Source organism: Sphaeramia orbicularis, chromosome 6 (assembly GCF_902148855.1).
Source record: "Sphaeramia orbicularis chromosome 6, fSphaOr1.1, whole genome shotgun sequence".
In the NCBI taxonomy this organism is placed as follows: domain Eukaryota; kingdom Metazoa; phylum Chordata; class Actinopteri; order Kurtiformes; family Apogonidae; genus Sphaeramia; species Sphaeramia orbicularis.
In genome coordinates this window covers 36,337,030-36,350,607 of record NC_043962.1, presented here as the reverse complement: position 1 = coordinate 36,350,607, position 13,578 = coordinate 36,337,030, and the positions used below count along the sequence as shown (strand labels likewise).

The window sequence follows — 13,578 nt, the reverse complement described above, 5'->3', positions numbered from 1 at the left end:
CAGACTCCTCCCTCTCCACGCCCACATTTAAATATGCAAATTGGTATAAACGGGGCCTGCAGGTGGGATTCCCTCTGGGATTCCCCTCTCTGCATGATCACATGATGACGTCAAGGTGGACGTGAAGCTAAGGCCGAAACAGGCGGAAGGAGAAAAGAGACGAACTCAGCCCGTTTGAGCAGAGAGTCACTGCTACTGTGGGTGACACTGGTCTAACAGGGGCGACTCGGATCACCCCTCAAGGTAAATATATATTTAGTATTTGTGTAACTCACACATTAGTTCATTCTACGGGTCATACAACAGTCTGATCACAGCCAAACAAGATAAAGGTTCATGCGTAATCATGCCAGGATATCAAAGAGGAAATCATAGACTTTGACTCATTTTTAATTACTCAAATTATTATTTTCCAACAGTGAGACAGAAGACAGTCAGACACAGTATCAGCCTCCTGTCACAGAGGCTTCCTGTTGCCTCCCCAGCATTAGCCGATCCGGTCCAGCAACAGCCAGCTGCTGATGCCTATCCGACCAGCATGGGTCTGTACTCACCCGAATCACAAGAGAACATCATGAGAACAATCAGCGGTGTCAATAAGCGACTGGACTGACTAATAAATGTTCTCACAGACATTAACCCTACATTAAATGCATTTAACAACCAGTGAATTTTGGGTCCTTTTCTCTTTATATGGTTGTTGCTTAATCTCCACCCGGGCAGGATTGGCATTAATGGGTCCAGGGTCTGGTTGGTTCTGGTTCTGGTGGGTGGATGTGCTGCTCTGGCAGTAGGATGATGTGCCGGTGTGTTTATTGTTCATCTGTGTATCTCCGATGTGCACATCATTCTGAAGAATGACCTTTTTCACATTATTAACAGGTTCCCAGTGTCACCTCTTTGTGTCGCCAATGGTTCCAAAGCACTAGAAACGTGCGTACGCCAGCTATGGACTTATGTTTATGTTTATGTTTACGCATTTGGCAGACGCTTTTTTCCAAAGCGACTTACAGGGGAAACCAATTAAATCACTCAATCAATTGGACTTGGCGTGGAGGACCGCACATTTCCACGGTCATTTCACTCTTTATACATCTGAATGTGAGTGTGGAAAAGGGCGTACACCAAGTTTTTGTGCATACACACGCTTTATACATGAGGCCCCTGGTCTTTCCACTGACTTTGTTGATAAAGTATTTTTCAAATGACTTCATCACGTTCATTTAAACAACATTTAATATGCAAAACATGTAAATATAATAAACATGCATATAGATTTACACTTCTGACAATTTCCATATATTGACCACATTTTACTCTTTCGTAATATGAAGTTACTAATAATACAGATTTAAGGATGAGAATTTAGAAGAGAATTTGGGTAAACCTGACACAACACCTCAATACTGTACATCATGAGCTTTTCTGTATTATTTTAAATGACAAGACAAACTAAATTAAACTAAACTAAATTATCTTCAGCTAAACTACTCATGTTTTGTTCCTCTGTCGTATGAAATCTTACCCGGGTAGATTCTGAAAAAGCCAGTGGAGCTGCCAAAGTACTGCCAAGTGAGTGTCGGATCTTTCTGGAAATTATTGATGAAGACGTCATTCAAAGCCTCTGAGTTATAGATGGCATTTAGGATGTTGGGATCTGCACACATAGAAACAACAAGCAAGACTTCATTAGCATGACTTGAAGTGAGAGCAGGTTGGAAGCATTATGCAAATTAGGAGAAACTGAGAATGAATCACATTTTCTTCTGTGCCATCCAAATTATGATGATTTAACACAATTCAGAATAAATGAGATGTTCAAAGTGAAGAAATGTGCAGTGACAGACTGAAATGGCTCTTTGCTTTGAACGATTAAAGGAGTATGTTTCTAAAGATTGCTAAAACTCTTTTTTTTTTCAAGTATTAAATACATTTTATGCAGCTATTCAGGGTGTTTTAGTGCTAAAGAAACAGAATATCTGCTATTCTGTGAGTAAATGAAGCATTTTCAGGAAACTTAAAAAAAGGTAAAAGCAAATGTTTAAAGGTCATTAATTTTCTAAATAAATATCTGACCAGTGAAGAGCAGAAGAAGAACAACAAAAGGTGTTTGTTTGCCCGAACATCGAGGACTGTAGGACATATGGATCAGAACATTAATGCCCAAATTATTTCTCCAAGCATTTCCAGTAGAGTTTCAGATTTGGATGGGGTGGTGATCCTTTCCCTATCAAGATTCACTGAACGAAAACATCTCTTTTCCTGTGTCAATAAGATAAATATTAGCATCATCAGTGGAGCTCTGAACCTCTGTGCAGAAACATTCTATAAATAAAAGCAGTGTATCGCTGGTCATTTTAGATGTTAAGGACAACCTCTGACCTTTGTTGTAGACGTTGGTGGGGACTTGAATGTCGCTCTGTTGCGTGTTCACTGCAAGGTTGTTAAAGTGTTCGTTTTCCTCAAGTGGAAACTCTCCTCCCAGCTCTATGTTGTTTCCATCCTCGTCCACTGTGTTGATTAACATGGAGTTGTAATAATCAAACTGAGGAGACAGGAAGAGGACACGAGGACGCTCCTTTCAGAATTAGATGAAAAACTAGGGAACAGCTTGTAAAAAGTCAACACCTTAAACCAGTGGTTCTCAACTGGTCTGGCTTCAGGACCCACTATCACCCCTCAATGACCAGCTATGACCCAAACTGATAAAAATTAATGCTCTCAAATTTTTTAATAAAAAGATGGTGTGTTTTGAACCTGAAATAATACAGAATATCACAATATGAAAACACAGAAGACAAGTTTAATGATAAACCAAAATGATCAGCGGGTGGTGATGCTTAAGAGGGAAATATTTCCTTTAAATGAAGTACATTTTAACCAAAATTTAAAAAATGCACTCAGTTAAAAATTAAAAGTGCATTCAATCACTTCAAAAATTAAACACACTAAGGTTTTTGTCCTCAGTGTAGGTAAAACCATATCTGGTGTAGTCATTGTCATACCTGAGTTTTGACATGATTTGAATAGACTTTTGGGTCTTCTTTTATGCTGTGAAACATCTGGTTTTAATTAGCATTACAGCACATTACTGCCACCTACTGTTGGGGAGTGTGAATAGACGGTGCTCAGCTCCATAGAAAATAAAACAGGATTTGTAAACGGGTTTGAGACCCACTTTTGGGTTGAGACCCACCATTTGAGAATCACTGCCTTAACCCATAAAAACCCAGTGCTACCTTTATGGCAGTTCCCAAATGATTTTTTCTCTCTATTTAACCTTTCTTGAGTGATTTATCACCATTTATTTTAATATCATCCTCTCCATTTTGCATTTTTTCAGTGAAGATCAGGTATTTCCCTTTATCTAATTTACTGATCATGTACTTAAATCATCATGCTGAGATGACATTTAAGGATTCTTATTTCAAAAATAGAGAAAACTGAAGAAAAAGTGACTTTTTCAGTCAGATCTCACATTAACTGAACATAAAACAAGTGTCTCCATCCACTGTCATTGATCCAACTCCATGGGTTTTACTGGTGAATCAATGTTGTAGAAGATGACGGTGTTTCCATGTTCACTACGGAGCCTCTGAATGTCCAAATGGGTCATATTTGATAACCATGAAAAGATGACAAACTGTATTTTACACCAGTTATTTACATGTATCAATAGGATCAGTGGATCAAGAGGTATTAAACAGTTTAGATCACTAGATGGTTTTGGTCGCTGGTGTATATTTGGGTCTTTATGGGTTAAACTACTCTCAATCACCTGGGAGTATTGGTATAATTATTGAATGTTTGACAACTTACAAGAAGAGAGACATTCACTTTTTGTCATGAATTAAGCTGCTCTATGTTTCATATCTGCTAACTATTTTTTAAACCTTACATTAATATATTGCCATCACCTCATATACAATTTTCTTAAATGTGCTTTTGCTGAGCTCAGTTTCTGGCAGCGTTGACCCACTTTTCTCACAGCATCAGTAACGGTTGATCTAATTTCAGGTGTCAGCTCAAGCTTTAAAGCTTCAATCTGTTGCAGAGGTCAGTGCCAACCTGCTTGCAGTGAACTCCGATCTGTGCTACATGCTAACGTTAGCATTCAGTTCAAAGCACAGCAGTGAGAGTAAACAAACTGACAAAACACAGGCGAGACAGAGAGGAAACAGGGATGATACGGGTGGATTATGTAATGGATTTTTTTTTTTCTCTCTCCAACTGAAATTTAGTATTCAGTGACCCAAAGAACTGAAACAGAAACACTAACCTCTAAAGAAGCGTTGAATTCATGGTACAGATCAGCATCCTCTGCTGACTCTGCTAACCGCTGGGGAAAAAATAAAACAAGATAATCAAATAAAAAGAAGAATTAAACAGTACAAAAGCAGATTGTGAGAGGTAAGTCACATACAAAACCCATTAATTTAGTGGTAAAAAAAATAAATAAAATAGACACTTAATAAGTATAGTAAAGCCAGTGAAACCTCCACATCCTCACCTTGACAGATTTCATCTTACTCCCCAACATCCTTTCAATTTCATCAGAATAGTCCTTAACTAAATCGTTTCCATCCACCTCTACGATCTTAATGATTGACTCCACGTCCTTCAGTTTCTGAAAGGAAACAAAGGCAGACAGGTGAGCGATCTGAATCTGAATGAGCATCACTATTTATTTTCACAGAAACTTCAAAATGACTAGTTACTGCAACTTGGAACTTGAAAGAATCCTCATTGAAATATTTATTTGTCTGTCTCCTCATATTCTTTTGATAAATATTGCTGTTTTCTAATTTTCAAGATTCCTCTATTGTCATTGTATACACAGAGCATATACAACGAAATTCAGATGTGCTTTATGGAGACGGTGCTTGAGTAAAAAAAAAAATACACAACATAAAATACAAAATATTTAAATAGTATTAAAAGAGCTGGAGTAAATTGTATAAAGTGCAAAAACACCCCTCCCCCCATGTCATTATTATAGATTTTTGATTATTACACATTGATTTTTGTTGATTCCACATCGCTGAATCTGATTACTGTACATTATTCATTTTTCATTTTATCCCATTAAAGTCATAAAAACTGCTCAGTGGGATTTAAAGCAAAAATTCGATTGTTGAGGGTTATTTCTTTCTTTGACTGAAACAGATGACAGTGAAAGTGACCTGATAACTTTGGCAGATTGGCTTGTGTTTTCATCAGAGAAATCACATTAAATCAGCGGCTGTTATGTGTAGGTGGGTATGATTTTTAGCAGTGAGTCGCTCTGAGGTCATTAGATCACTTACTCTGGATCAAGAAGCTTGAAGTGGATCAGCCAGTACGGGGAGCAAAGTCTGGTTGTTTAGACTCGGAATCATTTGATTAAGACATTCACTAATTCCAATTAGTTCAAGAATCTCACATGACACGTTAAGGGTGGACACATGACCAAAGTCAAACATTCAGTCCAACCTCTGCATCAGCTCACACACAAAACTAACACAGTGAGTCTCTGTCTGCTCTCATACTGGTCTCAGTGGAGGCTTCTGGGTAAAACTTTGGTCAATATTTAAATACAGCTTAATACAACCTTATTATAAACTATTCCGTGACCATATCTACAGCAGGAGTATAAGAAAGTATCAGTACCATGATATACCGCAATGTTTCATTTCATGATACTGTATCAATATTAAAAAGTACTGTATCGATATTTTTATGTATTTATTCTAATGCGGACACAGAGGAGGTTCATTTTTGTTTTTTGGTTGTCGTTTTTGTTTATCAAGCTCTTTTATTTCTATATTCATATAGGTATTTTGCTCTTTTATTTCCACATTCACAGGGCAATTTTGCTGTTATTTCTATATTCACGTGGGTATTTTGCTCTTTTATTTCTATATTCACGTGGGTATTTTGCTCTTTTATTTCTATATTCACGTGGGTATTTTGCTCTTTTATTTGTATATTCACATGGGTATTTTGCTCTTTTATTTGTATATTCACATGGGTATTTTGCTCTTTTATTTGTATATTCACATGGGTATTTTGCTCTTTTATTTGTATATTCACATGGGTATTTTGCCCTTTTATTTCTATATTCACATGGGTATTTTGCCCTTCTATTTCTATATTCGCATGGGTATTTTGCTCTTTTATTTCTATATTCACATGGGTATTTTGTTCTTTTATTTCTATATTCGCATGGGTATTTTGCTCTTTTATTTCTATATTCACGTGGGTATTTTGCTCTTTTATTTGTATATTCACATGGGTATTTTGCTCTTTTATTTGTATATTCACATGGGTATTTTGCTGTTTTATTTCTATATTCACATGGGTATTTTGCTCTTTCATTTCTATATTCACATGGGTATTTTGCTCTTTTATTCACATGGGTATTTTGCTGTTTTATTTCTATATTCACATGGGTATTTTGCTGTTTTATTTCTATATTCACATGGGTATTTTGCTCTTTTATTTCTATATTCACATGGGTATTTTGCCCTTTTATTTCTATATTCATATGGGTAATTTGCTCTTTTATTTCTATATTCACATGGGTATTTTGCTCTTTTATTTATATAGTCACATGGGTATTTTTGCTCTGTTGTTTGTATACTACAAAAGTAGTATTAGGATATTGCAGGTTATGCAAAGTTTTTTGAAACTGATTACACTGTTTTGTTAAATAATGGTTATTTCAAACATCCTAAAAGCACTTTTTACTGTATGAAAGAGGCAGATGTTAGTTCCTTCGCTGAGATTGAAAAAAAATAATATTATGATGTTGGATGATTCAGGGAACAGGCTCTTAAACTGTTTTACTGTCTATAAAACATTTATGTATTTATTTATTTACTTGTCTTTTTTTTTGTTTGTTTGTTTTGCTTGTGTTTGTTTGTGTGTGTGTGTGTGTGTGTGTGTGTGTGTGTGTGTGTTTTATACAGGTAAAGACAGATGTTAAAACTTAATTTATCCAAATCCTGCACTTTAAGTTTTTACAGAGGAAATTTTTGAGATATAGCATTAGATCCTGTTCTGATCAAACAAAATGTACCAAGCATTTGTGCATATTTCTGGTGTAATTCAGTTTTTCCCGGGAATAATCTTAAAAAAACAAACAAGAACCAAAAAATATCGCCCTGTTAAGAGTAGTAGAGGCATTGTATCCGTGGTGCCATTGTACGATAGCATGATAAGTAGAACTTGTCTGCCACCACTATCCATTTGTAAACTACCATTTAATCATGCACTGTGCAGGTAATAATTTGAGCCAACATGTGAGGCATGAAGGGAAGAGCATGTATTTGTTTGGCCTGTCAAGCATGATTAAAATTACACAGCGGTAGTGAACTGCAGCCTTCACATTGTAGCATAGTAGAAATGTCATGAACGGCAGCATAACGACTTCTGAAAATGGAGTATGGAGGCAGGGATGAAGAATTCAAAGTAGAGAGAGGCTAAAATCGCCCAGTATACCTCACAACATTTGAATACGGACATAAAATTGTGCCTAGTAGGTAGTCAGGTAATGTTTCTATTCATTTGGCGAGTTTGGCGGCGATCAGGCCTGTGAAGTCTCGGAAAAATCCGCACAAACGCCCTCCTGTGCTGCAACATCGATCAGACGGACATAGAATGTGCATTATATAGCAGGATTGTGATATATTACAATATATCGTATTGTGATCCTAGCACTGTGATTTGTATTGTATCACCAGATTCTTGCCAATACACATCCCTATTCTACAGAAGTATAATTTGATGCCAAATATTCAGACACAGATACAAATTTACTTGATTGACATTCACTATATTGGCACAGATTTCACAAATGTATTCACTTTTATCTCACGGGGTTTCAGTTCAAATCAAGTGATTTTAGTTGGGGATATATCAGTTACAATACGCACTTTGCTTGAATATGAAACAGGTTCTCAGAGAATCAAATACAAATACTTTCTGTCAGATAATGCACTCTAAACCCTGACTACATGAGAGAACAACAACCTCTGAGGAATCAGCATACATCAGTTTATGCTGTGTTTTCTTTAAGTGGATTTTGTCATTTTAATGTCACACTTCTCACTTCCCACTGTCATTGTGTCTTGTGTTTATCACCACTCAAGACAAATCAGATTAAATTAAACAAACAGATTGATGTTGTGTTTTTAATGTGTTTTTTGTTTTGTTTTGTTTTTGACTTTCTAGAAAGATGTCTGTTATGGAGTGTAATTGATGTGTGCTGAGTATTATGATGAATGGGAAGTGGTATCTCATTGGTATATATACTCGAGGTGCATGATGAAAGTGATAATAGCCTAATCTCCAGCACTGCAGCTCCAATGAAATCTGGAAATAGGTCTAACTTTGTGTGATTATTGAGAAACCAAACTGTACAGTACCAGTGGTGGAATGTAACAAAGTGTTTGTACTTGGTTACTGTATTTAAAGGTGCTCTGCCACACAAAACTGTTTTTACTTGAATTTTTTTTTTTTTTTTAAATATATTCAGTCCATAGGTGTTTGTGTTACGTAGTGAATGTGAAAATGAACCGCTACCTCCTCTGTCTGCTATTGACAGTAAAAAAAAAATAAGTGCAGAAATCAGGTTAATTAGAAAGGTGGTCAGTGTGACGTGTTAATGCCTGAGCTCATTACTATTCATGAGCTTGCCCAGGTGAGACCACGCCTACAGAATTCGTCCAGCCCAGTGACAGTTTTCATGTACAGCAAGGATGGCTAAATGTCAATGCTCTTGTGCGCTATGTTCGAACAGAACTTCAACAATGCATATGCTGACCAAGAACCCAGAGTTGAGGATCAAATGGCTTCAGTTCATTTTTGGAACAATGTTACAACACTACAGGGGCGCCGCTGCCAACTGTGAAAGCTAAACAATGTGGGCCCTTTCATAAAATTCAGTATCTTGTCAATCTGTCGGGGGGTGGGTGGGGCGGTCCATACATAACATCACTTGTGCTAGTGTGAAAACGAAACCGAAACTTAACATGCTTTCAATGTTTCCCGATTCCCAACTTCTATGTCTCTCTTATACAGCGGATCTTACAGGACATTTTTACAACTTCTAGCCTGTATCCACTGGACCCCCTCCTCTGCTCTATGGCCCCCCCACAAATGCTGGGCCCCATAAATTTGTCATGGTTACCACCCCTCATTGGCGCCCCAGCAACACTATAATTCAAACTCTTATCCTCGCATATTGAAGAGAGTGACTTCATCAACTTTGGCAAGTTCAGCAGAGGCTTCACAATAAGGTTACCGTTGAAGCCTGGAGCAGTACCATTGTGGAGTCTACTGAAAAGCCAAGCTATCATTGGCTAGCTGTTAGCCAATCAGAGTCAAGCAGATTAGCATGCTGAATATTCATGAGAACTGGTGCAAATCGAGTTGAGTCTTCCAGCAGGCTTTCTATACCATGTTAGAATGACTTGAAACTTGGTAACCAAGGCGTTTTATCCACAAAAAAAAATGTTACAGAGTCCATGGTAGAACTTCAGATATTATCAAAAAGTAATGAAATACGTGTGGCAGGGCACCTTTAAGTAGATTTTTTTAACATATCTGTACTATACTTAAGTGAAAAATAATAATGCATACTTTTGATTTTGCACATTACTTTGAATCAGTAATCTGTACTTTCTACTCCACTACATTTCTACAATTTATGCCGTTACTCGTTACATTTTATGAACAAAGTTTCCTCAAAATCTTGCACGAAAAAATTGTTAACCTACCGGTTGCGTTGTGGCGTTGTTTGCCATTGCAAACCAATCAGGTGGCTCTATTAGACTCATCCACAGAATTATAACTTAGAGTACACATAATATTGCAGAGAGAACACACAACAAGTACACCAACTGTATATACTGTATAGTTACTTGTAATTCTTACAGCAGTGACATGGATAGAGGCATAAGCCAGTATATCTACATTCTTTATCACAATACCACAGCCCAGACGTTAACACAACCCATTGTGTGAGTACTTTTTACTTTAAAAGAATAATATAGTAAATACTGAGTACTTTTACTTAAGAGAGATTGTCGATGTAGTAATTCTACTTTTACTTGAATATATACTTTGTATTTTTACTTTAAGTACTAAGCTTCAGTACTTCCTCCACCACTGTAACAGTATCTAGTCAACACTGAATTTTGGAAAAAAAAAAAAAAATTCAAATTAATCTTACAGTGACAGTTTAAATGATACAATGGTATTGATAAATATTACATAATGGCCTGTTGGTTTTGAAAAGTACAACATGATGAGATTTATTTTGGGATTGCACCCATCAATTACATTCATTATTAAACACATTGAATGTGTAAATTAATTCAGTGAGATAAGAGTGATTTTGCCCAATTTTGTGTCCAAGACTGAAACCTTGTCTGGGACCAAGAGGAAAGGATCTTGGTTCCAACATTACGCCAATGTGGAAGTATCTTAAAGTTGCAATACAGCTGATACCTACTGGGATTGGCTCCAATTGGCTCTAAAAAAGCCCTGGCTCCCAAAGACCTGGAACTTCACTCTAAAAACACTGGGTAAACACTTCCCTCCAGCACTCATTCATGTCTCATTCATTTTATCTTGGCCTAATCAATGATCTTTAATTTGACCCTCTGTTAATAAGATTGAGAGGATTTGTTGTCTACCGTGTTGGACTTTGATTGACAGGTCTGTATCACAGCTCACTAATGTGCCAAATTGGCTTTTGGGAGTTTAGGTTCATTTATAAAACATGTTTCTTCCTAACAGACAGCTCTAATTTTGCCAAATACTTTACACTAACAAGTGTGTAAAATGAATTTGTTTCACAGTGCTTGATAAAATTGGTCATTTTACCAAGTCAGTAGGTCAGTAGTTAGCATTAACTCACCTCTGACCTCCAGGGCTCCCATAGTTCTGCCCAAAATATGGTGACTTTTGGCTCCAAAAAGCCGACATTGCACTAGCTCCTCTATTCATATACTGTAATCATATACCATATCTGGTTCATGTAGGAAAAATAAATTATCAAATGTCTCACAGATGTAATATTTAGCTAGTATTGACTGAGTGTGTATTGTAAAATAAGTCAAATCAGGTAAATCAGGTGCAGTCATCTTCTAACTAAAGGAGGTGTTTGTGTGTTTGAAACAGACAAACTGCAGACTGCCTCTGATAAAAATAAATCTGACAGATAAATGGATGAACGTCTAAAATCAGAACAGGCCACAAATCCTGACGCCGGTAAAGAGGGCTCGGTCCTCAATCTGGGCATTACCATGATCCCTGTGTGTGTATGGGTAAACACACACACACACAAACATACACACACTCAGACAGACACTACCACAGTCACAAACCCAGACACAAATAAATAAATGTTTATCTTAACACAACACACAACCCTTTACTCTGTGCCCCCAGTTCAGCCAGTTAGTCAGCACCTCTCTAATTTTGTAATAATGACTTCTATTATTTTGCATTCAGGCTTCAACCAAACCAAACCAAATGCTGATGTAAGTATATACCTATATTACAGGGACGCCTTTAGTCATGACACCCTTAATTGCATTTTTGACAATTTGCCTCAAAACCATGTATTAAAACCATGTGAAGATAAAAGAAAAAGGCGCTAATGTCAAATACATCATCTATAAAAAAAAACCCAAAAACATTTAAACAGCATAGAGAAGACAATACGTTCAAGTCAACAATGATTATCTGGACACCATAACTACCTTTACCAAATATATGAAATTTCTAAGTATATTAAACAGTTGTTAAAACATCTAAAAAAGCAACACATACATGAATCTTCAAAAAATTCAATGGAAGGAATGCTTCTTGGACCAAAAAAGAGTTTGTTTGAGGTATTCTTTGGAAAAAGGGATTCAAAAAGTAGATATCAACTGAAAGAAAAATCCAAGGCACTCTCTTTAAACATTAAAATGCCTTTATTGACATATGTAGACCCAAAAAACACGTCACGCGATTCGGCTTCAAGCTTTCATCAGGAGGTCAAACAGGAGCCTGGAAAGCTGTAGGTTCCTATATAGTAGGATTGACCAATGGGGACTTGCAAACTGGGCATGAAAACAATGGCCTGCAGAGGGTGTCCACATGTAAACGGCCAGCAGATGGTGTCACTGCAGGTCAAACAGAAATATTTACAAATATACATGGATAAAAAACTGTGCAAAATTTACATATGCCTGTTAAATTAAGATCAAAACAGTGTAAAGTCTTTAAAACAAGTAAACGTAATACATTACAGGAAAACAGAAAAGTCCAATTCTTCATTCAGTCCAAGGGGGAACAGTGGCTTGGAGTTTAAAAATCCAGAAAGCTTCCTGTTGGTTCAGTGTCTTTTGTCTGTCCCCCTTTGCCCAGTTGGTAAGTCCCTATTGGTCGATCCTACTATATAAGAACCTACAGCTTTCCGGGCTCCTGTTTGACTTCCTGATGAAGGCTTGAAGCCAAAACGCGTTGAAGTGTTTTTGAGTCTAGATGTGACCGTGCCATGTCAATAAAGGCATTTTAATGTTTAAAGAGGGTGCCTTGGATTTTTCTTTCAGTTGGTACATACATGTATCTCTTTAAACTGCACTTATTCATGTCTGTACAATATTTCATGGCAAAACATCACATTACTATTCATAGATCTATGCTGCTAGCGTGTTAAAAATACATCCTATCAGAAATGATGGGTTTAAAAATAGATCCTTTCTTGTAGAATGGCTTAAGCCTATGGGAGATGGGCAAAGGCACTGGATTTACAATTATTTTTACCCCGGCCCCCCCAAAAGGGGAGGCAAGGGGTGTTGTTTTTGGTTCTGTTTGTTAACACTTTAGTAGCAAAACTATTGGTTCAATTCATACCATATTGGGTTTATAGATTGCCAGTGAGCCAAAATAGATGTCATCACATTTTGAGAACAGCAAAGTTCAGCTTCGTTATGATTTTTAAAAATCTTCCCATTTACTTATAATGGGCGAAATATGTGCGAGGGGTGGGGTTTGTTGTTCCTTGCACCACTTGTTTGAAATGTTATGGAGAATTCTTGATTTTGATACATTTCTGACTAGAATAAGTAAAGACAAAATATGATTGAAAAACACTCTCTCTTTACTGAAACTGTCTGTCATATCTGACTTGAGAATTAATTTTTTAATAGAAGCAAAAGTTGGACTGTTTTTACTTTTTGATGAGCAAGAAAGGTCTCTGAAAGAATCATCTCAAGTTTACAATTTAGGAATTTGTCACTATTTTCAGAAAGAAAAACCTCGATTAATCAATGAATTTGATATATGCCCAGCCCAAAAAAAACAACATATTAGAAAATACAAAAGATATAGGAAAAATGTATTCCTATACACTACATGGCCATGTTTTTTTGTTTGTTTGTTTTTTTTAGAGTTTCATTTTACAGTGAATGCAGCATAAAATATGAGATTTATGTTCTATGATGAGAAATGACAGGATTTGTTTTCCCATCAAGCATCTCCAACAATCAGTCAAACGCTCGGTTTGTTGAAAGAGGATCAATGAGGAATTCCACCACA

At 36.6% G+C, this 13,578-nt stretch overlaps 1 protein-coding gene across 4 annotated transcripts in view; it reads right to left on the bottom strand.

Moving 5' to 3' along the window:
* Window positions 1-13,578, bottom strand: part of LOC115420484 (voltage-dependent calcium channel subunit alpha-2/delta-4-like) — a 103,800-nt gene that overhangs the window by 78,150 nt on the left and 12,072 nt on the right. For all 4 annotated transcript variants that reach the window (XM_030135738.1, XM_030135737.1, XM_030135735.1 and 1 more), the window contains exons 3-6: window positions 4,511-4,627; window positions 4,280-4,339; window positions 2,383-2,545; window positions 1,526-1,657 (exon numbers count right to left, since the gene is read on the bottom strand). In XM_030135738.1, coding sequence (XP_029991598.1) covers window positions 1,526-1,657; window positions 2,383-2,545; window positions 4,280-4,339; window positions 4,511-4,627 — 472 coding nt within the window. The remainder of the gene's footprint in view (window positions 1-1,525; window positions 1,658-2,382; window positions 2,546-4,279; window positions 4,340-4,510; window positions 4,628-13,578) is intronic.